This window comes from Panthera pardus, unplaced genomic scaffold (assembly GCF_024362965.1).
Source record: "Panthera pardus isolate Hobbes unplaced genomic scaffold, ASM2436296v1 HiC_scaffold_2, whole genome shotgun sequence".
Classification (NCBI taxonomy): domain Eukaryota; kingdom Metazoa; phylum Chordata; class Mammalia; order Carnivora; family Felidae; genus Panthera; species Panthera pardus.
The window spans coordinates 147,473,796-147,500,688 of record NW_026526765.1 but is presented as its reverse complement, the minus strand read 5'-3'; the positions used below and the strand labels follow the sequence as shown (position 1 = coordinate 147,500,688).

Genomic DNA, 26,893 nt, shown 5'->3' with positions numbered 1-26,893 from the left:
ATTTTTTTCTTAACATTTATTTATTTTTGAGAGAGAGAGAGCGTAAGCAGGGAAGAGGCAGAAAGGGAGACAGGGAATCTGAAAGGGAGACAGGCTTCGGCTCCAAGCTGTCAGCACAGAGCCCGACATGGGGCTCAAACTCAGAAATGGTGAGATCATGATCTGAGCCAAAGTCGGGTGCTTAACTGACTGAGCCACCCGGGCGCCCGTCTTCTGTATTTAAAGCGGTAACTAGAAGCATGTATAACCACCATGTACTATGCTTGGCAGAAACTATTAATGGCTATTGCTCTGTTTCTCTGGCTGCCAGCCTTGGCTTTCTGCTTTTGGAATACCTCCAGAAGGGCGTTCCTAGTAATCACTCATTTGGCCTGCATCCAGGACCTGCCATGGTTATCAGGCTGTGCCCATGAGATGTCCCAGGGCAGATGCTTGTTTGTGAAAACACGGTTCTTGCTCTTAGGTTGGAGGAGTGCCCTGAACCCCTTTCCACCTTCCAGTCCAGGGCGGAAGAAAGGTCTCCTCCTGGAAGTGGGCATGGAAGACCATGCTTGAGCCACTGTTGCAAGACTGGGGACTTGCTACACTTGCTCCCTAGCCTTCCACCGGTCAACAACCACATCAGCCCCACCGGAACTCTGGAGCCAAGAAGCCCTCTAGGGTGGGCTAGAATGCTTCCATGAAGAAGGGGGCCGAGTGCAGCAAGTAGGCGGGGTGTCCTAGAGCTACACTGCCTGACTCAAGTCCTTGAATCATGGTACCAGCTGTGCAAACTCGACACATTTTTAAACCTCTTTGTTCAACTTCAAGTGGGGATGAGGCAGTCTCACCTAATTGTGAGGATTAAGTGAGTTAATATACACAGAGTACTTACAATAGTACCTGGCATGAGGTACATTCTCAAATGTCAACTGTCATCCCCGGTGACTGGGAATCTTTATATTCCACAGCTTGAACACTACGGTTTCTGGGGCCAGAAAGGTTTGGATGGTCACTGTGGTAACTAGGACCAGACCGGCCATACGAATATAAAAACACTCAGAAGCACTACTTTCTGGCCACGTCTTAGTAGATAACCACACAACACAAATGCAGTTTGTACCTCTTAGAACACTGTGTATTTTTCTCATTTATTTTCAGAAAGACATGTTCTATGGCAACAGTTTTTAAGAATGGTGAGGGGCGGTAGACAGGGCAGCACACAGAATGGGGAAGCACACTCCCCAACGACCAAATCCTGGCACTTGCCAAGGATGACCATTATGAACACAATGGAGACGTTTGTGGGGGACAGGAAACAATCAAACCTTGTGTTTTCTCCTCCCTTCATGAACTGGTATAAAAATACTAAAAGCAAAAATATTACCAAAAATATATTTGGCAGGAGTTGAGGTGGGCCAGGAAGCTGGGACCCCTCCTACTGTGGGCTAGAGCAGGGTGGAGTGTTTTGTTTCTACATTGCCTTGCTGGCTAATCCAGTAGGACAGAGTACCAAGGAGATAAGGCAGGAAAGGAGAGGAATGAAGACAGCTGGAGGCTATGCACTCTTAGACTAAATTCATGTTGAAAGGAATTAAGTTGCTTTCTCAATCAAAGACACATGCAGTTAGGGCTGTTTTGTTCCAAGACTCCAAGGCTCAGGCACAGTAACCTGGAAGCCTGAATCTGCTGAGAAGCAAGGCCCCATTCCCTCTAGAAGCAGTTGCTGAGTAAGGAGGAAAGCAACGTCTTGGGCAGACACTGCTAACGGAACTAGGCCAACTCAGGTGGGGAGGGAGAACCCAGGTGCAAAATCTACGAGCTGGAGACAGGAAGACCTGATAAGAAATCATTCGGGGAGTTTCAAAGGGTAAATCAGAGTGATTATTGCCCAAGAGCTGGCAGTTTCAGGGGTTGTTCACAGGAGCCCAGGACAGTGAAGAATTTAACACCTAGGTGCTAATCCTCTTCTCAAAAACACTCCCTCTGGGCAGAGTGGAACTGGCACTTCCACAGTAGGCCAGGAGAGCTCTGATGTGGGAGGTCGGATCTAGGTCTGCTTCTCGGACTCCTCTCTTTCTATAGTCCAGGTGAGGGTGTGGGGAGACTGGCTCATTCATTACCTTGTGATGGCACAGTCATGGGTGTGCTGGGAAGTCTGAGCACTAAGTAGGGCAGGGAGTAATCTCAGATCGAGGGCCTTTAGGCTGCACAGGTTCCGGTGCAGGAACAGCAGTTGGAGCCGTCACTGGAAGGAATGAGGCGCTTAACGGGCAGCACGTCTTGGCCCTGACTCAGCTGCAGGCACGTGACAAGTGGCAGAAGCTCTCATTAAGAACACACAAAATGAACAAAAGGCCCAGCTGGACAATGTTTCACCAGGATTAAGAGGATGATCATTAAGACCAGGAAGGCCATGTGGACAGTACTAAAGGCAGGGATCTGTGGCATTTGAGTACAGTTTTCCAAGTTTATTGTGGAATTTGGGATTGCTAGCCCTGTGAGGCTGTAGACGAACATGTGTGGCCCAGGGTACAAATAGCTCCAAGCAACCTCCTAAAATGCTGCTTCACCTGCAGCCTAATGGGGGAGAAAGTATGAGTTACTGATCACTTGCCCACACTAGTGGCCTTCATTCAACAGAAGCTGAATTTAGAGAACTTAGGCTTTAAAGCCGCTAGAAGCTTCCGGGTCTGTTTTCAACTTGGGAGACCACTGATTCCGCCAGGATATAGACTATCCTCTTCTGTAACTTGGGAGTCGAGGTGCAGCCTTTGTGGGGCCAGTGGGCTGCCTGACTTGATGGAGAGCACCCCCACAGATCAAGAACCTGCCGCTCTGCTTCCCAGAACAAGAGGTGACTTGCCCTTCCATCTTCATGATGTGGTATGTTCCAGTCTGCAGTCACGTGGGCTCCACATTCTTCGTGGTGAGGAAGGGGACAGTGCTACCAGAAGCTGTGTGCCTGAAGGCACACATGTTACTTTATCTCTGATTTCTACTGATAGCACTAAAGGTAAAGGAACTGTACCTGCAGGACCAGAGTATCACTAAAACTTTTGGGTATGGACAATGCTCTGCCAGAAACTGCTATGATGCTGTTGACCACTTCTTGACCCATGGAATTACTCCACATGTAGCTCACCATTGTCAGGACAGGACAGTCTTTAAACAGTGGGACACCCAGATGGAGAGGAAATGCCCACTTTCAAATGCAAAAGCAGAAATTCAAAGATTTTTTTTGTGAACACAAGTCAATACCTTCAGAAAACTGGATAGAAGGGCAGGGACCAGGATACTCTAACACAGTGGACACAGAGGACTGCCAGCCAAGGGGGAACAGTGGGTCAACCTTTGAGAACTGGCTTTGGGGCTCTGACTTCTTGTGTCGGTTGCATGTCAGGAAATGGCAAGTCACAGAAGGGGAGGTGACCTAGACCACCACGAGGTAATTGGATTGTCACCTCAAGTGGAGCATTGTCCCTGACTGCTGTGTGTGGGGTAACTACAGTGTGGAACAAATTGAAGGTAATGTCTCCATACACTTAGTCCCTGCTTTAGATACCATCCCAGTGTCAGAGTCATGCTGAGGCCCAGAGGAACTGGGTAACTCAAGAAGTTTGATCAACCTCTGCATCCCAGGCGTCCCAAGTTCTGAAAGCTGGGCCTGGGTGCAATATCCAGAATTGTGGACTGCGTACGGGGCCAGATCACCACATTCCCCAAGGGCAAGTGGGGTGACAATAAATGACATGATGTCACCACTTAAGAGGTGTAAATCAAGAGGGACACACCATTCAGAGTTGTACTGGAAGGAGAATACAGTTAAGTGGCCAGTAGACACGTAAGTCAGAGAGATCTGACAAAAGGTGGTTTGAAGCAGAAGGTGGGAAACAATTTGAGTAACTCCTGACCCAATGCATGGGTGACTGCACTTTTCTTACACTGGGTTTCATCAGGGTTGGTGAGAATAAAAGGGTTCCATTAAAAGTAGAAACCCTCTTACATAAGAGAACTGAGTAGTGTGAAATGCTTAGAGGCCATCTTCTTACTCTGGTTCCTTTGCTTCTCGACCTAAAATTTTTTTACCATTTTATAGTGTCTCTTAATAGTCAAAGTGTAAATTTGATAAACTAATCTCTGTGTTGCTAATGAAGCTTCATTTTGGTTATATTTCACAATTCAGTAATTCAGTAAAACACTACTGCTATTTAACAGAGGCAGTTCTGAACTAGGAGTGCATGCCATTCTTAAATTCTCAAACCCACAATAATGTGAATAAAAAGACCATCTTCGGGCAAGCTTTCATGGCTATTTCCTGGAATGGATTCTCGTACATTCAATAATTAACATATTCAGTCTCCAAGCTCTGCTATATAAACTATAGTCATATCACTTTTCTCCAATATGATGTCTCTGATGCTGAATGAGGTTTGCAGTCTGGTTGAAAGCTTTCCCACATTTATTACATTTATAGGGCTTCTCTCCCGTGTGAATCCTCTGATGTTGAGTAAGGTGTGTGCTTCGAATAAAGGCTTTCCCACAGATTTTACATTTGTAAGGTTTTTCTCTAGTGTGGATTCTCTTATGTTGAGTAAGGGCCGAATGGTCACTGAAGGCTTTCTCACATATATTACATGTGTATGGTTTTTCCCCAGTATGAATTCTCTGATGTTGGGCTAGGGCGGATTGGTCCCTGAAGGCTTTCTCGCACAAACCACACCTGTAAGGTTTCTCTCCAGTATGAATTTTCCGATGTCGAGCAAATGATGAGTTATCCCTGAAAGCTTTCCCACATTCACTACACTTATAAGGTTTCTCTCCAGTATGAATTCTCTGATGCTCGGTAAGGGAAGAGTTCACCCTGAAGGCCTTTCCACATTCATTACATTCAAAGGGCTTCTCTCCAGTGTGAATTCTTTGATGCTGAAGAAAACTTGTACTCTGATTGAAGGCTTTCCCACACTCGTTACATTTATAGGGTTTCTCTCCACTGTGAATATTCTGGTGTTTGGTAAGATGTGCCCTGCATACAAAGGCTTTGTCACATACGTTACATTTAAAAGGTTTCTCTCCAGTGTGTATTCTGTGATGGTGTGCAAGGTGTATATTTCGGATAAAAGCTTTTCCGCATAAGTTGCATTCAAAAGGTTTCTCTCCGGTGTGAATTTTCTGATGATAAGTAAGCGAGGAGCTCACCGAGAAGGCCTTGCCACATTCCTTACATTCGTACGGTTTCTCGCCAGTGTGAATTCTTTGGTGATGGATGAGGTGTGTACTCTGGTGAAAGGCTTTCCCACATTCTCTACATTCATATCGTTTCTCTTTAATAACAGTTTTCCGATTTGCATTAAGTTTTTCAGTATGAACTTTCTGATGTTTATTAAGGGTCGAACTCTTAGTGAAGACTTTTCCACACTCTCTACACTCAAAGACTTTTTTGCCAGATTGCAATCCCTGACTTGGAACAAAAGATGAGCTCTCGGTGCAGTGCTTCCCAGGCTCATCACCCCCCTGGTCACTGAGCACAGAGGGGGTTTTCTGGTGAGTGACAGCCACCTGGCCTCCATGCTGCCATTCCAGCAGGCCATCATATTTCCAGTGACTGTCTCTAGTAAATCTTTCCTTTACCATCCACCGATCCAAGTCTTCTCCAGGAATATCTGCCTTGGGAGTAGATTTCTTACTCACAGGCATAGTCATCCAGTCTGAAAGACATCAAACATAAAAAAATCTGTTTTATCCTGGTAAAACACCTAGTTGGGGTAAGATGAGAAGATTTATAATGCTAACAAAGAGGCTGCAGTTTTGAAGGCTTCTTGAAGTGAAGATAAGAAAGGAAAGGGGAGGGGCACCTGACTGGTTTAGTCAGTTAAGGGTTTGACTCAGTTTCAGCTCAGGTCATGATTTCGTGGTCTGTGAGATTGAGCCTCATGTCAGGCTCTGTGCTGACAGCGTGGAGCCTGGTTGGGATTCTCTCTCTCTGCGCCTCCCCTGTTCACACAAGTTCACTCTCCTTCCCTTGCTCTCAAAATAAATATTAAAAAAAAAAAAAAAAGGAAAAAAGAGGTAAACAGGATGTGGGTTGATTTAATGTGTAATGAATGTACGAAGCAGGATAGCTTGGAAGCTTAGATTGAGAAGTCACAGGCCTGGGTTGGGATCCTGAGTACAATACTCAGATTACAGAGAAGTTACTTGACTTTCTATGCCTCACAAAAAACCTATACAGACCACACTCTGCTAACAGATAAGAAAAAATATACCTTATCTATTTCAGTGGTATGGTCTTTAAAATAACCCAGATGTGACCTTAAGAAACCAGGGAAACTGGAGGTCAACACTTGGTAAAGTAATCTGACTCCCATAACTACTAAAAGCAACATTTTAATGTTTTATCTTAGCATTCAGATAGCTAATAAAACGGATGTGTAAAACACTCATCTAGGAAGGACCTCCTCCTGCTAGTGAGGACACAAAGTTTCAAACCTATATGTAACACCTATATGAGGAAAATGTACCATGAAGTTGTATATGTGAGGGCAGGAAATTAGGAACAAAGCAGCAAATCTACCAGGAGAAACCAGGTATGTGCTGGAGGGTGAGGCCCTGACTCCTGGGAAATGAGAATACAGTCACTAGAAATGGACTCCATTACTGGGATATGAGCCATGGCCCCATGTGTGATCCTCTCCCCACAGACAAATTCTGCATGTTGGTTTCATGATACAGGCATACCTCAGAGATACTGCAGGCTCGCTTCCAGACTGCTGCAGTGAAGCAAATATTGCAATGAAGTGAGTCAAATGAATTTTTTGGCTTCCCAGTGCAAATAAAAGCTACGTTTACACTATACTGCAGTCTATGAAGTGGTGTAGCATTATGTCCAGAAAAACACTATATATGCCATAATTAGAAAGCACTTTCTTGCTTAAAAAATGCTAACCAGCATCTGAGCTTTCGGCGAAATCATTCTGCTGGTGGAGGGTCTTGCCTCAATGATAATGGCTGCTGGGGCGCCTGGGTGGCTCAGTCAGTTAAGCGTCTGACTCTTGACTTTGGCTCAGGTCATGATCTCACATTTTGTGAGATCAAGACATTTTGTGAGATCAAGCCCTGTGTTGGGGTCCGCGCTGACAGCGCAGAGCCTGCTTGGGACTCTCTCTCCCTCCCTCTCTCTGCCCCTCCCCCATGCTTGCATGCGCACTCATGCTCTCTCAAAATAAATAAATAAACTTAGAAAAAAATGATGGCTGCAAATGATGATTGTCAAAGGCTGGGGTGGCTGTGGCAATTTCTGAAGATAAGATAACAATGAAGTCTGCTGCATCGAAGGACTCTTCCCTCTTAGGAACAAGTTCTCTGTAGCAGGAGATGCTGTTTGACAGGATTTTGCCCACAGAACTTCTTTCGAACTTGGGAGCCAATCCTCTCAAACTCTGCCACTGCTCTATTAACTAATTTTATGTCACATTCTAAATCCTGTGTTGTCATGTCAACAACCTTCACAGCATCCTCGTCAGGATGTAGATTCCATCTCGAGAAACCCCTTTCTGTGCTCATCCATAAGAAACAGCTCCTCATCCGTACAAGTTTTATCATGAGATTGTAGCAATTCACTCACATCTTCAGGTTCCACTTCTAATGCCAATTCTCTGGCTATTTCTACCACATCTGTGGTTACTTCCTCTGCTGAAGTCTTGAATCTCTCAGAGTCATCCACCAGGGTTGGAATCAACTTCTTCCAAACTCCTTTACTAATGTTGATATTTTGACCTCTGCCCATAAACCATGAATGTTCTTAATGGTATCTAGAATAGTGAATCCTTTCCAGAATTTTTCAAATTTTATTGCAAGAATCACCAAAACATGACACAGTGATATGAAGTGAGTATATGCTGTTGGAAAATGGCACTGATAGATTTGCTCGATGCAAGATTGCCACAAACCTTCAGTTTGTAAAAAATGCATATCTGCACAGCACAATAGAATGAGGTATACCTGTATTAACGAGCAGTGTTCTGGACTGCACACCAATTTTCCTATGTATTTGTAGATATCTGCCTGTTTTGTTAAGTCTATTTAAGACTCTGTGCTAAGAAATGAAATGATAAGAACTAGGCACTATACATTAATGATGTAAATTCTTGGGAAATCTATCAAGAACAAGCCTCCCTCATCACTTTTTTCTTTCTAAACATTCCATAAAATCTACAAAGAGCTATAATCAATGAAACAAAACAAAACAAAACAAATTCCTTTACTTATCTGGAAAAGAAAGTTAAACAGGTGCATTTTAAAGCTATAGTCCTGGTGAGCTCAGAATAATACATCGTTGCTCAAAACAAAGAATGGTCAGTTAAACACCAGGACTGCCAAATCTTAAGGTTTTAAGGGGTGACTTTCACTTTCGGACCTGATAGAGTGGCCTGTGGGAGACATTCCTGCAGAAAACAACTGGAAAATCTTAACTGAAAAACAAAAACTCTGTCTAAAGGCATCAGATGTCACTGAAGGCCAACCTGATAGTCTAATATTTGGAAGAGAAAGGAAATAGAGAGGTAATCCCAATTATTACTGGGGTTTTTTTTCCTTATAGAGAAGTTCAAAATTTTCTAGTCTTAAGATACTATGGAGCCAATAGTCAGTGAAGTGTCTGACTTTGGCTCAGGTCATGATCTCACGGTTGGTGAGTTCAAGCCCCACACTGTGCTCTGCACTGGCAGTGTGGAGCCTGCTTTGGATTCTGTCTTTCCCTCTCTCTCTGCCCCTCCCCTGGCCACACTCTCTCTCAAAAATAAATAAATAAACATTAAAAAAATATATACTATGGAGCCAAAAACTGAGATCAGGATCTTCCAAGGAAGGGGTTGGTGGTCATACATGTGAAATTCTCAGTTGGCACTCCTGGAGGGCTGCAAGGGCAAACAAGAGATAAGCAGAGCTTTAGAAACACTGCAACCCAATCTCCAGGTAATGTGTTCCTGCTTGGATTAAGGTGGTTCCCTTGCACAGTAGCTATCCACCAGAGAAAAAGGCAAATCTTCTCTGGAGGAACAGAACATTACCCAGAGCCTCTTCAGTCCTTCAAATACAGTATCAGGGATTCAATCCAAATGTACCAGGAATACTAAGAAATTAAGTCAAGAGAAAAAACAGATAATAGACAAAGACCCACAGAACTCAGATACCAAAGTTACCAGACATGGATTTTAAGACATGTGTGATTAATATGTTCAACAAAACAGAGAAGAATAAGAATTTCAATAGCAGATTGGAACCAATGAATCAAATGAAAGTTCTAGAACTGAAGAATATAAATAATTGAAATTAAGAACTGAACGGATAGATTTAACAGTATATATTGGACATAGCAGAAGGGAGCAATAGTGCCCTGGAAAAATACATAAGCAGAAAATATCTACGATAAAACTTGCAGAAAAAAATTAAAAAGAAGCATAGAAGGCATGATGAAGAGACTGAACATATGTGTAACAAGTTCTGGAATAGGGGAAGGAAAAGGGCAAAAATACTGTTTGAAAAAAAAAAAAGGGCTAAAAAATGAATGTGAGAAGCACTAGGGATTCCAAGCAGGATAAATACAAAGAAAATCTACCTAAGCACAGCACAGTAAAACTACTGAAAACCACTAAGTTTATCTTGATAGTTGCTTAAGAGAGAGAGAAAAAAATACATTACTTCTAAAGGAGAAAAAAAACAAGACAGGTGTCTTTTCAACAAAAACAATGAAGCCAGGAGACAATGAAATAACATCAGAAGTGTTGAAAGAACATAACTGCCAAACAGAATTCAAGAGAAAGAAAATATCCCTAAGAAGTGAATATGAGGGGTGCCTGGGTGGCTCAGTCAGTTAAGTGTCTGACTTCAGCTCAGGTTGTGGTCTCACGGTTTTTGAGTTCAAGCACTGCGTCTGGCTCTGTGCTGACAGCTCAGAGCCTGGAGCCTGCTTCAGATTCTGAGTCTCCCTTTCTCTCTGTCCCTCCCCTGCTCGTGCTCTGTCTGTCTCTCAATAATAAACGTTAAAAAAAAATTTTTTAATAAAAAAAAAGCACAGTGAATATGAAATGGATACTTCCATATAAATAAAAACAGAGATGTGTCACCAGCAGACCCATATTTAAAGAAAACAACAACAGTAACAAGAGTGTTCTAGGCATAAGAAAATCCCAGGTGGAAACCTGGAAATGTAAGCAGGAATGAAAAGCAATAGAAAAAGTAAATACATGGGGGCACCTAGGTGGCTCAGTTGGTTAAGCATAGGACTTCGGCTCAGATCGTGCTCTCACAGTTCATGGGTTTGAGCCCTGTGTTGGGCTCTGTGCTGACAGCTCTGAGCCTGAAGCCTCTGTCTCCTTCTCTGCCACTCCCCCACTTGCACTCTGTCTCTCTCTCAAAGATAAATAAACATTAAAAAATTTAAAAAAAAAAGAGAGAGGGGCGCCTGGGTGGCTCAGTCGGTTGAGCGGCTGACTTCGGCTCAGGTCACGATCTCACAGTCTGTGAGTTCGAGCCCCGCATCGGGCTCTGTGCTGACAGCTCGGAGCCTGGAGCCTGTTTCAGATTCTGTGTCTCCCTCTCTTTGGCCCTCCCGCATTCGTGCTCTGTCTCTCTCTGTCTCAAAAATAAATAAACGTTAAAAAAAAAAAAAAAGAGAGAGAAAGAAAAAGTACGTGAATACATAGAAGTATTATCGCACACAATAATTATGTCTTGAGAGGTTGAAAATATATATGCAATGATATACATAACAAAAATAACACAAAAGGTGAAAGAAAACAGAGTTAATATTTTAAGGTACTAGCATGGTCTGGGAATTATTAAAAGTAAAAAGTTATTTTGTATAACAATAAGCTGGTTTTACTAATTAGACTTACCAATAAAGTCTAGTAGCTAAAAAAATATATATTAACAAGCTAATACAGGATGAAAATCAAATAATAAAAAGTTAATTCAAGAGAAAGCAAAATGGAAAAGATAATTTAAAGCAGGTGAGTAAAATAGAAAACAGTAAGATAACAGACATCCAATCTCATACATATTAGTAACTGGTTTACATATTCTATTGAAAAACTAAGATTGTGAGACTAGATTGAAAAAAATCCAGCTAAATGCCTATTAGAAGAGAAATACCAAAAATATAGACAGAAAAATATAGAAAAGAATGAAAAGGATTTATCATGTAAGCACTAACCACAAGAATGGTAATACATGTATACTCAGACAAACTTTGCAATATTAGAAAGAGACTTTCAGATATTTTATACTGACAAAAGGGACAGTTCTCCAGGAACATGTAAATAAATCTACATTTGCACATAACTTCAAAATGTATAAAGTAGAAATTGAGAAAATGAAAAGCAAAAACAGAAATCTTAACAATCCTAGTAAGAAATGTTCACACACCACTTTCAAAATCTCAGAAATAAAACCTTTAAGAATAGGGATGATCTCAACAATCCAAAAAACAAATCTGATTTAATTAGTATACCTGATAACAGTATACCCAACAATGACAGAATATATATTATTAGTGAATACAGAACATTTACTCAAGCTGACTATATACTGGGCTGTAAAGCAGTATGGACACATTTCACAGGACTGAGGTCACTCAGAATATGTTCTCTGAACTCCATGGAATTAAGCTGGCAATGAATACCAAAACACCAAAAAGATACTTAAATAATCCACAGATATTTCTAAATTAAGCAATGCATTTCTAAAGACTTCCATCAAGACTAATCAGAACAGGGGCATCTGGGTGGCTCAGCTGGTTAAGTGTCCAATTCTTGATTTCAGCTTAGGTCATGATCTCATGGTTGTTGAGATTGAGCCCCCACATCAGGCTGACAGTGCAGGGCCTACTTAGGATTCTCTCTCCCTCTCTGTCCCTCCCCAGCTCATATGCGTGTATGCTCTCTCTCTCTCTCTAATAAATAAACTTAAAAAAAAAAAAAGACTAATCAAGAACAGAGAGAAGGCACATATTAGTAATATCAATAATGATAAAGGTGAAATCAGGACAGATTCCATGGAGACTTATATGACAATGACATAATGAGGAAAGTTTATGCTAATGAGTTTGGCCATTTAGATAAATGGGTCAAATTCCTGGAAAGGTAAAATGTACCAGAACTGACCAAAAAACCCCAAAAAAACAAAAAACCAACAACAAACAAACAAAACACCCCAAACAAAACCAAACCAAAAACCAGAAAATTTGAATGGTCCTATATCAAACAAATGGAATCTTCAATTTAAAACTTTCTCACAAAGAAACTGCCAGAGATAGCTTCACTAGTGAATTTGTCTAAACATTTAAGAAAGAAATAACACCAATCTTACACAAGCTCTTTCAGAGAAATGAAAAGAATGAACATATCTCATTGGTTTTATTAAGTTAGCACAACCTGGTGAGAACAATTTAAAACTTTACTTATTTATTTACTTAATTTTGAAAGAGAGAGAGAGAGAGAGAGAGAGAGAGAGAGAAAGAGCAAGCACATGCACACAAGCAGCAGGGAGAGGCAGAGAGAGAAAGAAGGAGAGAGAGATTCCCAAGCAGACTCTGGTGCTGTCAGAACAGAGTCCTGTGCAGGGCGGAGCTTGATCTCATGAACCGTGAGATCATTACCTGAGGCAAGATCTAGAGCCGGATGTTTGACCCACTGAGCCATCTAGGTACCCCAAGATGGGAACAACTTTTAAAAAATATAAAATCGCAGACCATTCTTTCTCATCAACATAGATGCAAAATTCCTAAACCTAGTATCAGCAAAAGGAATACAAAACCGTGATATAAAAAAGGATAATGGATCACGAGTAAGTTGAAATTTCAACGTTGTTTTCACATTTCAATCACGCAATGTTATTCACCATATTAACAAAATAAAGGAGAAAAAAATCACATCATTATTTCAATAGAGGCTGAAATTGACCCAATTCAATACCTAGGTAAAATCTCAGTAAAGTAGAACATAACTTTCTTTTTTTTTTTTAATTTTTTTTTAACGTTTATTTTTGAGACAGAGAGAGACAGAGCATGAACAGGGGAGGGGCAGAGAGAGAGGGAGACACAGAATCTGAAACAGGCTCCAGGCTCTCAGCTGTCAGCACAGAGCCCAACGCAGGGCTCGAACTCACGGACCGTGAGATCATGACCTGAGCCGAAGTCGGACGCTTAACCGACCAAGCCACCCAGGCGCCCCCATAACCTTCTTAATCTGATAAAGAGTATCTATAAAAATTCTACACCAAACATAACAATTATAAAATATTGAAAACATTCCTGAGACTGAAATGAAAAAAAAAATGCCTATTATCACAATTTCTATTTAACATTCTATTAAAAGTCTTAATCAGTGCAAGGTAAAGAAAGAGAAAAGAAAATCGGAAAAGAAAAAATTAAAATGTCATTATTCTCAGATAATATGACTATGTTCATATAAAAACACAAAATAATCTACAATCTATTAGAATTAATAAGGGAACTTAGTAAAGTTGCCGGGCGTAAGATCAATATATAAAACCAATAGTCCATCTATATACCAGCAACAATTAATTGGAAAACTTTCAAAAGATATTTGTAATTGTATCAAAAACAAAAAAATACTTATAAATATAGTGAAAGATGTGCAAGAACTATACACATAAATCAACAAAAAATTTCAGAGAAATTATAAAGAAAATCTGAACAAATACAGGGATACAACATAGTCACAAAATGGCATACTACCAATTCTTCCCATTTAGTCTACAGAGTCAGGCCAATTCTTATTAAAATCCTAGCAGGAATTTTGTGGAAATTGAAAAGTCAATTCAAAAATTCTGAAAGCAAACAAAAGAACAAAGCTGGAGGACTTACATCATCAAGTGTGAGACTCATCATAATGTTAGAGTAATTAAGACATTATTGTATTGGCACAAGATATGACAAAAAAGAATGCAACAGAATAGTCTAGAAACAGACCTATGTACAAATAGACAAATGCAAGAGACTACAGAACCCAGAATCAGACTCATGCACAATGTATTCGCCATATGTGTGACAAAGGAAATACTGCAATACAGCGGGAGAAAGATAGTCTTTTCAGTAAACCATCCTGGGTCAACTGGATACCATATGAGAAACGAACAATAAATCTTCCACGTTGGGTTCAGAACTAAGTATGAAAGACGAAAGAATACAGCTGCTACAGGAAAACAAGGATGTTCATGGCCTTAAAGGTCTTATATAGAACACAAAAAGCATTAACCACAAGGGACAAAAAGAAAAACAAAACCACAAAAACCCATATCCTGATTAACTGCACTATCTTAAAAATTTAGAACTTGTTTATCAAATGACACTATTATTCAAGGTGGGAAGTATATATATTTGCATACATGACATTTGACGACTCAAATCCCAAATATGCAACCCTATCGATCATTAAGAAAAGATCAGACAGCTATATAAAAAGGGAAAGACTTATTCTTTACAAAAGAGAATATTAAAGAGATTAAAAATAAAGAAGATCCCCGATCATCTGGGTGGCTCAGTTGGTTGAACATCTGACTTTGGCTCAGGTAATGATCTCACAGTTTGTGAGTTTGTGTGATCCCTGTGTCAGGCTCTGTGCTGACAGTTCAAAGCCTAGAGCCTGCTTTAGATTCTGGTGTCTCCCTCTCTCTCTCTCTGCCTCTCCCCTGCTCATGACCTGTCTCTCTCTCTTTCTCAAAAATAAATAAACATTAAAAAAATAGCAAAGATGATCAATTTCATCAGTCATAAGTTGAGATACAACCGGGTACTCCATATATCCTCTAGAGTGGCAGAAGAAATGTTTAAATGGCAATACTGGGGACCCTCAAATACTGCTGGTTGAGGAACAGATTAGGATAGCCACTTTGGAAAACTCCTTGGCAGTGTCTACTAAAGCCTTCATACTCATGAACATAGTACTCCTACCTATATACCCAAGAGAAATATATACATATATTCTCTAAAAGACCTATAGAAATGTTCAAAGCAGTACTATTCATAATAGCTCCAGGCTAGAAATCAAATGTTTAGCAACAGTAGAAAATAGAAATGGTAAGTTTACACAGTGAAATACTGTACATCAATGAGAATGAACAAACCACTGCTATACATGGATGAATGGCAAACATACTGCTGAAGGAAAGAAGCCAGATACAGAAGAGCACATACTGTATGATTCCACTTATATAAGCTTTAAAAATAGGCCAAACAAAGCTATGGTCAGGGTAGTAGTTATCTTTAGAAAGAAAGAAATAGAGGGGATGGGAGATTTCTAACATGCTGGTAACATTCTATTTCTTTTAGAAGTGCTGGTTATACAATATTTACACTGCAAAAATGTGCTGAATTTTACACTTAAAATTTGTGTATTTTTCTGGGTATTCAAAAAATGTTTGCTTAAAAAGATCTGGCAGATGGTTTTCAAAAAAGATACTGTGGGTCACCAAAAATAACCAATTGCCGGCTTTCTTTGAATTGTGATATCTATTAAAGCCTCTCCTCAACTGTGATAATAATAACACATCATCTATATATAAGAGAGTATTTGTCTTCTTAATGTTTAGTGTTATAGGAGAACACTCATCTAATCAAGAGAGGAGTCAAACGCACCCAAGTTTTACCACACTGAAGACGAACTGAGTGAGGAGAGACTGGACCCACTGAAGATATGAGCACACAGAATCTGCTCTCATCAAGGCCCAGGTCACTTCAGGGTGGGCTAAGTTAACCTAGCTGCATTGTCCTATGTTAAAAAAGGACAAAGTATAGTTAAAAAAAAATTTTTTTTAATGTTTTATTTATTCTTGACAGAGAGACAGAGACAGAGCACTAGCAGGGGGCAGCGGGTGGGGGGGGCAGGCATTGGGGCAGAGAGAAAGGGAGACACAGAATCCAAAAGCAGGCTCCAGGCTATGAGCTGGCAGCACAGAGCCCAACACAGGGCTCAAACTCATGAACCATGAGACCATGACCTGAGCTGGAATTGGATGCTTAACTGACTGAGCCACCCAGGCGCCCCGGCAAAGTATGCTTTTAAACTCTATAAACCCAGGTTTCCTGCTTCTAGGCACGTCCCTTAGTGAAAACATATGTCCACCAAGAGCATATGAACTAAAAGACATCCACACAGTGGCATCTGGGTGGCTCAGTCAGTTAAGAGTCCAACTTCAGCTCAGGTCATGATCTCGCAGTTTTTGGTTTGGGCCCTGCATCCAGATCCTTGCTGACAGTGTAGAGCCTGCTTGGGATTCTCTCGGTCTCCCTCTCTCTCTGCCCCTCCCCTATTCTCTCTCTCTCAAAATAAATAAACAAACTGAAAAAAAAAAAAGACATCTACATAAACCTCTGTACCAGAATGTTCACAGCAGCCTTAGCCAAAGCCTGAAAACACCCAAATGTTCACCAGTGATGAATGATCAGTGCTATCTCCAGATGACAGAGTGCTAACTCAGTGATGGCAAAGAACTACTGACATCTGAAACAGCAAGGAGGAATCTCGAAGCTTCTTTGCTAAGTGACGGTCAGACACAGAGGAGAACATGCTGTAGAGTCCCATTTGCATAAAATCCTGGGAAGATAAACTCAGCATGGCAGAGGCAGATGACTGGTTGCCAGGGCCTAGGGATGGGGCAGGAGCAGGGGGCGGGGAGTTAACCGCAAAGAGGTCAGAGGGAACTCTTAGGTTAGGGATAACAGAAATGTCATTATTTGGAAGCAATTACGCCAAATAATCGGCTAAAAGAAGAGAAAAGTGGCTACCTCTCCAGTGGGGAGAATAGGGAAAAGGGTCACTGTTTTTTGTAATAAAAACTGTAGTTTCATTAAATGTGTGCATTACTGTGATAAAACTTACTACTAAAAATAAAGAACAGAATAAACTCCAATGAAGTCAAAAGACAGAAATACTGGGCAAAAAAAATAAATAAATAAATAAATAAAAATCAATGAATAGATCAATATAAAATAGAAAGGACCAGCAGAGTCAAACATTTATTCATTAAAAAGTCTATTAAAGGGTCACCTGAGTGGCCCAGTCAGTTAGCTGTCCTACTCTTTGTTTCGGCTCAGGTTATGATCTCACGGTTTGTGGGGTTCAAGCCCCACACTGGGCTCTGTGCTGACAGTGTGGAACCTGCTTGGGGTTATCTCTCCCCCTCTCTCTGTCCCTTCCCTGTTTGTTCTCTTTCTCTCTCTCTCTCAAAAATAAACATAAAAAAAAAGTCTGTTAAAAAGCAAACCTCTCACAAGACTTCAACAGAAAGAAAAAAAAAGATGAAAGTTGAATATTATTAGAAATTCATGCTTCCATTCAACCAAGTCCTTCCCTAATGGATCTAAGGGTAGAAAGATCATTTAAACACAACACAAAAAGCATGAAGATAAAGACCATTAAGGCAAAAGACTGATATATTTTACTTTGTTAATTAAGAACTTCTGTTAACAAAGAAAAAGATAAGCTATAAAGTGACACACTTATTTGATTCCTGAATAAATAGGACTTTTTACAAATGACTAAGAAAAAGATGAACTATAATAGAAAAATGGGCAAAGAATATGAATATGTAAGTCTCAGAGCACAAATTATCAACACACAAAAAGACGTCCAATTTCACGAGTAAACAAGGAAATGGAAATCAAAACCACAGGGAGATACCAGTTTGCAGGAATGGGGCTAGGAGAATTTTTAAAAGTCTATCAGTTCCAAATTTTGGCAAGAAAGTAAAGTCACATGAATTTGCCTGAACTGTGAGTATAATCTGGAACAACTAACTTAACGAGGAATTTGGAACAGTCTCGAAGAGCTGAAGAAGCATGTACCCTTAAGCCCACTACTTCTACACCTGTGCATACACCTTAAAAAGACTCCCAGTGAAGGCTCGTGTATATAAGGAAACATGTATAAGAACATTCAGTCTGCATTATTCCAAACAGCAAAGTCTAGAAACAACCCACAGGTCTACCAGCAACAGAATGGATAAATTTAAGGTGTCATCATTGAAGGAATATCAAAGTGCAGAAGTACACATCTCAATAAGGGTTTAAAAAGACCAACTTGTGGAAACTGTACAATACACATATCAAACTTAAAAAAATTTTTTTGAATTAAAAAAAATTTTGAGAGAGAGCTACAAGTAGGGGAAGGGCAGAGAGAGAGAGAGGATCTGAAGTGGGCTCCACGCTGTCAGCACAGAGCCCAACAAGGAGCTCGAACCCACGAACTGCGAGATCATGACCTGAGCCAAAGTCGGACACTCAACCAACTGAGCCACCCAGGTGTCCCCATATATCAGACTTTAAAGCACACAAAGCTAAATAACATTGCTCAGGGCTCCAGATAAATGTGGTAAAACCATGAAGAACAGCGCAGGAGCTGCTGGTGGAAAATTCAAGCTAGTGTCTCTCTCTGACATTGAAGGGAGAAGGGGCAATGACACAGGGCATATTGGACTTCCCATGTGCCCCTACGTTTTATTTCTTAAGTTGGACAGTGGGATATGGGTGTCATTTCTTTTTTCTTCAAACTTTAAAAAATACCACATATTCTCTTTTGTGTATATAATGTACAGTAAGCAAAATGTGCTTATTTTATTTTATTTAGTATATTTATTTATTTTGAGAAAGAGAAACAGAGAACGAGGCAGGGAGGGACAGAGAGAGCGAGAAGGAGAGTGAGAATCCCAAGCAGGCTCCATGCTGTCAGCACAGAGCCCTACTTGGGGCTCCATCTCACGAACTGCAAGATCATGACCTGAGCTGAAACCAAGAGTCAGATGCTTAACTGACTGAGCCACCCAGGTGCTCCAAAATATGTTTATTTTAAGTAAAACAAGGAAATAATAACAAGTGTAGAAATAAAATAACAACCTGTAAGAGTAATAAGTAAGGGCTGGTTCCCTGAAAAAAAAAATTCCAGCAAATTTAATAGGGAAAAAAGAAGCAGATAAAATTGGAAACATGCAAGAGGACATCGTATAAAGTGTTAAAATTATAGATGAATCCTATGGCCAATTGTAAACAAATACGCTTCATGGCTAAAAAAAAAGACAGTTTAAAACTAACTGGTAAAAATGTACAACTGATATAACAGAAAGAAATCTAAACAGATTAACAAACACAAACTGTAGGAAGTTATTAACACACTACCCAAATTAAGGGATCAGGTAGTTTTATTTAGACTTACTGAGTAAACAATTTCTGGGTAACTGAAGCTATTTTGGAGAAGGGGAAAAAAGAAGTTTGAGAGCCAGATGGCTTCACCCCAATCCTGACTTGCCAGGAGACGGCAACATTAAATCTGTCCAAATGAACTAACCACACTGAGGCTTGGTTTTCTGTAAGTGCAGTTAATCATACTTCCCTCAGAGGTTGTGAGGACTGAATGGGGCAGTTCATATAAACTCCCTCAGAAAACACCCAGCACAGTGATGGTCCCAGCTGCTCAAATGCCAGCTCTCTTCTCCCTCCACTAGCTCATGGCCCAGAGGGGATAAAATCTATCAGAAGCATTACAACTGAAAAGTGTCTGTTCTAAACCAATGGTAATTGGTGCAGAAATGGACAAGTTCTAGATCCAATTCCTACAAAATGAGAGATGAACCTAATACCACTGTTTCATATGGTTTCTGAAGTCATAGTCATTATCAAGAGAAACAGAAATAAGAAAAACCCAAATTAAAAATGATCTAATGAACACTTTAAGAATAATAATCAGAGAGTCAAAGGAGGGCAATAAATACTTGGAAAGGACTACCACCTCTTGGTAGCAGCAATTTCTGGTTAAAGAACAAAAGAGAAGATGGTTCTATTCAAAAGTAAAAATATGTCTTCAATAGATAATGAGAGGAACAGCTGTAAAACTTTATTGGGAAACATAAAATAACACTTCTTTCCATGTCTGACTGGCTAGCCACTGGTCATCCCCCATGAATCGGCTCCAGGTTTGGGATGTCCAGGCAATTCAGAAACACAAGGTGCTAGACCCAGAGGGTTGGGAAAGGCACCTGGGAGGGCCTGAACCATGACCACCTGGTTTTTCATATCATTACCCACACCTGACTTCTAGGCATGAAACTCCTTCATATTCCTAATCCCCTCCCACCCCTAGCAAGTACAATAAAGAACTAGTTGTAACGATGAATAAAGAATGGATGATGTTGTTAGGCCAGAGTGGTGGGACAGTGGATGAATTTCTTTTAAATCCCCACCCCCTTTTATTTTGCTAGAACACTGCTTATACAATACAGAATGAAATATTAAAAATGCCTTAGCTTGGTTATAACATAACATACAAATTCAGAATGCTACTGGAGTAACTTAGAAGATGGTTTTTTTTTTAGACAACTGAGTTTTAGAGCTAAGACATTTAAATTCTATAATAGACTGGGTCCTAGACATTTCAGGTGTAGTTATTTAGTGTAGGCTATAAATCCCTGCATTTTTTGCTGGGTGAAAAATCAGTGACAAAGGCTTAAAAAAAATATTTTCCAAGGGCACCTGGGTGGCTCAGTCAGTTAAGCATCTCAACTTCAGCTCAGGTCATGATCTCATGGTTGGTGGGATCGAGCCCTGTGTCAGGCTCTGCGCTGGCAGTATGGAGCCTGCTTGGGATTCTGTCTCCCTCTCTCTCTTTGCCCCTCCCCAACTTGCACTGTCTCTGTCTCTCTGAAAATAAACTTAAAAAAATGTATTTTTATTACTTAAGTTTATTTGAGAGAAAGACAGACCGCGAGTGGGGGAAGGACAGAGAGAGAGGGAGACACAGAATCCCAAGCAGGCTCCAGGATCTGAGCTGTCAGCACAGAGCCCGACGCAGGGCCTGAACTCACGAACCGCGAGATCATGACCTGAGCCGAAGTCGGACGCTTAACCGCCTGAGCCACCCAGGCACCCCCCAAAAAACAAAATAAAAATAAAAATAAAAATAAAAATAAAAATAATAAAAGTAAAATAAGAACATTTTCCAGCCTATAAAATGCTAGCTAAAAGTGAAATGTCGTAACGTCTTGGATAAGGCAATATGCTCTCTAGAATATTCAGGAGCAAGGAGAGGCACCCCTGTTCCTGCTCTTAAGCTACCAGACCTAAAGGGCTCCTTAAGACAAGCAGAAACCACTTAATTGTCATGTTCTCTGTATCCAAAGGCTACAAGTCTATGCCACCTATTAAGTGCCAAGAGAGTGATATAAGCCTGGCTTCACTCTCATGGTGCTTACGACCCAGTGTGGTGCTGGCAAAAGGCAGAGAATAATTAAACACTGGCTGAATATATGTGCACATGGGTGCACAGATATGAAGGCGGTGGAAGAAGTGTGCAATGGTTAGCTAGAAGAGCTGCCTCAGAAGGCAGGTGGTTAACTGGCCCATATGACCAGAAGATGCCCTGCTGTGTGTAACCGTCACTGGAGAAACGTCGGTGAGCAGACTTCACCATTCGATGCTAAACGAGACAAAAGGACACGTGAGTGTGGCATGCGGGGAGCTGCCCAGATTACAATGGACACTTTTTCCAAACTGGAGGCTATTGTACTATGCCAAATAGGGAGAGAAGAAAACTCACAGATGGGAGGGTCCATGTGCCCACAGGGCAACAAGATGCTGAGGTGAACAAGAAGGGAAAAGATGTTGCTTCTCAGTCCACAGGCCTGGAATATTTGCTGAGTTCCTCCTGAAGCCCCCCACGTGCATGGTTCTTACCAAGACAGAAGCCTGCCGAGGTGTCCTCCAGCACCCACTCTTCTCCTTTTCCCAGCTGGGACAACACATCTGGTTGGGGTCCTAAGAGTCCTGTTTTTGAGGGGAAAAAGAGACCACATCTGTTCATACCAGCGATAATATCATTGCAAGGAGATCTGGTCCTGGGGACTTCCTGGAAAAGGTGACCCAATAGGAAGGCCAGGGGACAGATGAATTCCCAGGAGGAAGAAAAGATGGCTGGGGCCCAACACAATCTGGTCCCATGTCCTTCTCCCTGTTGAAAGGGAGAGAGGATTCAACCTAGTCACCTTTGAAGCATCTGCACTTAGACTCCAACAAAAGTCATGTACCTGGGACACCAGGGGTAGGCATGCAGTGCCCTGAAGATAACATCCTCAATCAGCCCACTCCCAGTCCAGTGTTCTGGATGGAACCAGTTTAAGAGTTTATAAGGGTCCGAAAGAGATCCCTAAATGTGAAGATAAGCCTTCGGAGGCCCCTGCTTACCCAGCGAGACCAGGTTGCTGTAGTTCTCCAGCATCACATCCCTGTACAGGGCCCTCTGAGTGGGGCTCAGCTGTGCCCACTCGTCCTGGGTGAAGAGCACGACCACGTCCTTGAAGGTCACTGATTCCTGTAACAGCAAACCCATCCCTGGTGACCTGCGGCTACCCCTCCCATGGCTCTCTGAGAAATGCTGAGCCTGGCAGGCCCCAGGAGCTGGCTGAGGTCTGCAGGACCGTTAGCATAGAGCAGGCTGGGGCTCTGTGACAACATGAGCATTTCCTCAGGGGCTCCTAGGGGCCGGGCTTTTACCAGACTTTGTTTCCTGCTTTGCAGAAACGTGTACTGTGAAGAAGATATACTTCTATGCTTCCTCAGCACTGAGACTTCAGACCTGCTGTTCCCTTTTTTTTTAAATAAAGTTCTAAAGTTTATTTTTGTGAGAGTGAGAGTACATGCACAAGCGGGGGGAGGGGCAGAGAGAGAGAGAAAGAGCACAAACAGGGCAGGGGAGGAGGGAGGGGGGGAGAGGGAAAGAGAGGGGGAGAAGAGAGAGAGAGAGAGAGAGAGAGAGAGAGAGAGAGAGAACCGAAGCAGGCTCCAGGTTCCAAGCTGTAGGAGCAGAGCCCAATGTGGGGCTCAAGCTCACAAATCGTGAGATCATGACCTGAGCTGAAGTCAGGACACTCAGCTGACTGAACCACCCAGGCACCCTCTTGCTGTCCTTTTTGACATGAACATTTTCTCCCATCTCCCTCAATTTGCCCAGCCCTGCCTCCACCCCTACCCCACGACCAAATCCTATTCAGGCTCAGCCTCCACATTACTTCCTGGGCATGGCCTTCTTCAACCCCTTTATCACTGGTGCAGGCACAGCAAAGCACTGTCCTGCTTTATTGTGAGTTTTCATTTACTTTCGGCTTCCCCCACTGGACTGTTCGCTCCGAGCAGCTATGGACAATTTCCACATCTCTCTTGTCTTCCTGGCATGTCTTCTAGAACACAGCCCATGTACCCAGCCCCTATTATACATTGCTTAGCCAACACCTGCTTGTCTTCAGCTGCTCACCCCCAGGCATATACACGGTTCCCATAGAAACATGCATTCTGGACAAGGTGACCCTGTCCCCTCTGATCACAAAGAGCGCCTTCCTTAGAAACTGTTGGCTGAGAAGCCAAGAGAGCTGGTGTGCACTGAGAAAGAGTTACACAGAAGCCCTGAGAAGAAAGCCAAGGGTCCCAGAGAAAGGACTTTTTGATTATTGTAGACCCTACCTCCATAGCCTAATAAGTCCAGTCGTTTCCTTGCATGTGGAGAAATACTTGGGAGAAATCCCAGTATCCTTCCAGTACAGGCCTGCTTTTGCTTAAGGTAGTCTGACTTCGGTTTTCATTACCTGTACCCAGAGCTTTGCACACCTGTTGGACTGAACCCATGAACCAACTTGTCAGGGACCACTGTGTACTTTTTCATCACTGTCATAATAACATAATACCCAGCACATTTTACATTCCTAATACAGGTCTACTGAATGACAACCAAAGTAAGGCAGCCTATAAATACGAAATAAATTGTGTGACACCAACAATGCATTTGAGGAAAGGGTCAGGGAAGGGAATTATCACAGTGGATTGGCACCACAGAGATAGGCTTCAAGAAAAAAGTGGTACCAGAGATGGGTGCTAAGGGACAGGTCAAACCGGAAGGAGCAGGGTGAACAGCCAGTGAGCCATGACGGGACTGAACACAGCACCTTCAACCAGCTGCTCACCTCTTCCAGTGTTTTCTGCCAAGGATTCCAGCTCCGGACAGGCTTAAACACGTGAGGGAATTAGAATGATTTCACCATAGTCAACAGATTTTATAAATTCAAATGAAGGTTATCTCCTTCAAAGTGGTAGAGTCCATATCCTTGTTCTAAGAAGGCTGGCCCTGCTCTAAGTGTTTTCGTAACTTACTGAAATTGAAAATGTATCTTTTGAATGACTTCATAAAAAATGTATGTCATTAAAAAAGAAAAGAGTAAGTCCCTTCCCCGAGAAAGTGTTCTAATTTCTCTCTTCACTCAACTCCTGTGTTAGGTACTACCTTTAAAACCACTTTGGACCCCAGGGAGCCTGGGTAGCTCAGTGGGTTAAGTGTCTGACTCTTGGTTTTGGCTCACGTGATGATTTCACAGTTTGTGGGTTCGAGCCCCACATCTGGCTCTGCACTGACAGTGTGGAGCCTATTTGGGATTTCTCTCCCTCTCTCTCTGCCCCTCCCTGGCTTGCTCTCTCTCAAAAAATAAACATAAAAAAAAAATCCATTTGGACCCCTACTCTTCCTTGCTAATGGAAAGAGTACAGATTACAGGGTGTGTCATTAATGTGAACTTGAACAAGTGACTTAGCTCCCTCACCCATTTGGATGAGCCCAACATGGGGGCCAGGGAAAAAAGGGCAACAGGGTCAGGCCTCCATCTGAGACTGGATTAAGAGAAAAGGTCCTGGTCAGGGTAAAAAAACCAAACAAACCAACAACAAAAAGCAAGCCCATACTCTTCAAACCTCTACATTAAAAACTTTTAAGGGGTGCCTGGGTGGCTCAGTCGGTTGAGCGTCTGACTTCAGCTCAGGTCATGATCTCAGAGTTCGTGAGTTCGAGCCCCATGGCGGGCTCTGTGCTGACAGCTCAGGGCCTGGAGCCTCCTTCACATTCTGTGTCTCCCTCTCTCTCTGCCCCTTCCCTGCTCATGCTCTGTCTCTCTCTGTCTCAAAAATAAATAAACATTTAAAAAAAAATTAAAAAAAAAAAAACTTTTAAGGCAATTCAGGGGGAGAACCCCAGAGCAACTCCCCACTCACCTGGACCATGGTTGGCAGGCGCCTGACAGCCATTCCTTCTCTGATAAGCCCTTTTAGGGACTGGCAGAGTGGGACCTAAGCGAGAAATTTCTACACACCTGTTATGAGGAAAACTGGGTTAAAAGAGATCACACCACAGTCCTGAGTGAGGCTGGGAGCATTCACATCCTAGGAATTCTGTTACCCTGAAGCAGTAGATTCTTAGTCTCTATTAGCTCCCAATTCTCTCCTTCTGAGGATACTTCTGCTGGCCTCTGCTGCAAAGGGAATCCCTTCCCATGCAGCCATTACCCGCCCCGACACCTTCCCTCAGCATCTGGATCAAATCCTCCACATTTTCCCTCCCGTATCTTAAATACATTGGCTGTTCCCTGCAGAAAGCACCCGTCACCCTCCAGATTTCAATCTTTCTACCCACCCTCTGGCCTTCGCCCTGAGAGGTCTCAACAGAAGTTTCTCTCCTGTCCGGAAGGTTGCCTAATCCTGGGAGGGGAGTGAAGGATTGCCGCAAAAGGCAAGGTAAGAAGGCTGGATCTTCATTGTCAAGGCCTCTCAGGCCAAGTCCTTCTCTCTCACCTCAGGCCTCTCCCCTTCAGGGACCCAGTCTGGGTGACAAAGAGCCAAAGGTGGGCGAGAAGCAGTGTATTTGTGTGGCTGGGTGGGGGGATGGGGGGTGGGGGGTGGGTAGGCGGCTAGGAATCTCTTTCATACAACCCACCCTCTGGCTCCCAAGGAGCCGCTGCTGCGGTTGCCCCGGTCTCGGAGAGTTCGCAGACAGGGCTCCGAAACACCCTGGGGACATCCACCCCTGCAGGTAGAATGGGCTTCCTGGAGTCGGCTCCGAGACCCACGCAGAGGCCCTAACTGCATCCTCCTGTACATGCACTTGCAGACTCGGACTCTAAAACCAAGAGCCCACACCTGGCCATCCTCCCTTTTCCTCTTAGGATCAAACCTCAGCCTTACGTCCCGGTAAGTTTAGGGCATCAGATCGGCGTCCTCCAGAAGGGACTACGACCCGTACCTACTCGGCCTTCCCTCCGCCCTTTCCCCCCGGCCCCGAACACCGCCATCTCCCTCCCCCCACCCGCCCCCAGCCGCGCCCGCTCTCCGACGCGGCTTTGGCCACCGTGCCTGGTCACCACCGGATTGCCCTTTGAAGAGCCACTGCCCGTGGCGAGAAACCGCAACCGCCACATCGCAGGCGGAACACAATGAGCTGGAGTTGGCAGCCCGGGTCGGAACTGCGCTTGCGCGTTGCCCGGGGAGCTGCGGAGCCGAACACCCGCAAGTCAGAGGGCTGCTACCTTCTGGCTTCCCAGACTCCACTTCCCAGAGGGCGAAGCGGCGGCCAGCGCAGAAACTGATATTGCGCGCTTGCGCAGACACGGCCTCGCCCTTCAACACCACGACTGGCAGCTTTCAGTGCTGAAACTACATTTCCCGGGGGCCACGGCGGAGGGCGTCACGGTTCCTTAGCGCAGCTATTCCCTGTGCGCTACCCTGCTCGTGCGACTTTGGTTCTGTTCTAGTCAGCGTCCGCTTCAGCTCTGAAATAACGCTCTGGAACGTAAAGACAGCGAGAAGTTGACGACGGGCTAAAGTAGGTCGGTCGCGGGGAGCGGGTCGGGGACGGTCCCCAAGGATGGAGTAGGAGGTGAGGAGCCGCAAAGTCGCCCTCCTGGAGGAGGACCGCGCGGAGACGACTTGAGGAGGCGGCGGGACTGCGCCCCGGGGACCGGGCCGGGGCGCGGTAGGGGCGGCAGGCGGGATGCGGGGCCAGCTGCCTTGGACGGTGGTTGGGACCCGGGCGGTAGCGCGGGA

The 26,893-nt window shown here is 43.1% G+C and overlaps 1 protein-coding gene across 3 annotated transcripts; it reads right to left on the bottom strand.

Moving 5' to 3' along the window:
* Positions 1–1,111: 1,111 nt before the first annotated feature.
* ZNF454 (zinc finger protein 454) lies at positions 1,112–26,328 on the bottom strand. 3 transcript variants are annotated; one of them, XM_019469662.2, is made up of 5 exons: positions 26,204–26,328; positions 25,070–25,167; positions 22,226–22,352; positions 21,719–21,808; positions 1,112–5,687 (listed from the first exon to the last, which is right to left on the bottom strand). In XM_019469662.2, exons 2-5 carry the CDS (start codon positions 25,100–25,102, stop codon positions 4,372–4,374), a joined length of 1,566 nt encoding a protein of 521 aa, XP_019325207.2. In that variant the 5' UTR covers positions 25,103–25,167; positions 26,204–26,328; the 3' UTR covers positions 1,112–4,371. The 3 variants fall into 3 exon arrangements, with proteins under 3 accessions (XP_019325207.2, XP_053763532.1, XP_053763533.1); XM_053907557.1 differs by lacking the exon at positions 26,204–26,328 and adding an exon at positions 25,788–26,119; XM_053907558.1 differs by lacking the exons at positions 21,719–21,808; positions 22,226–22,352; positions 25,070–25,167; positions 26,204–26,328 and adding an exon at positions 6,718–6,737.
* Positions 26,329–26,893: the final 565 nt, after the last annotated feature.

Bases quoted from the DNA above. Each gene is read 5' to 3' on its own strand.
- ZNF454 (XM_019469662.2), bottom strand. From the start codon at position 25,102: ATGGCTGTCAGGCGCCTGCCAACCATGGTCCAG. The intron at 22,353-25,069 runs GTGAGTGGGGAG...TTGCTGTTACAG, and splicing joins GCCTGCCAACCATGGTCCAG to GAATCAGTGACCTTCAAGGA. The intron at 5,688-21,718 runs GTAAGAACCATG...GATGTCTTTCAG, and splicing joins CTCGGCAGGCTTCTGTCTTG to ACTGGATGACTATGCCTGTG.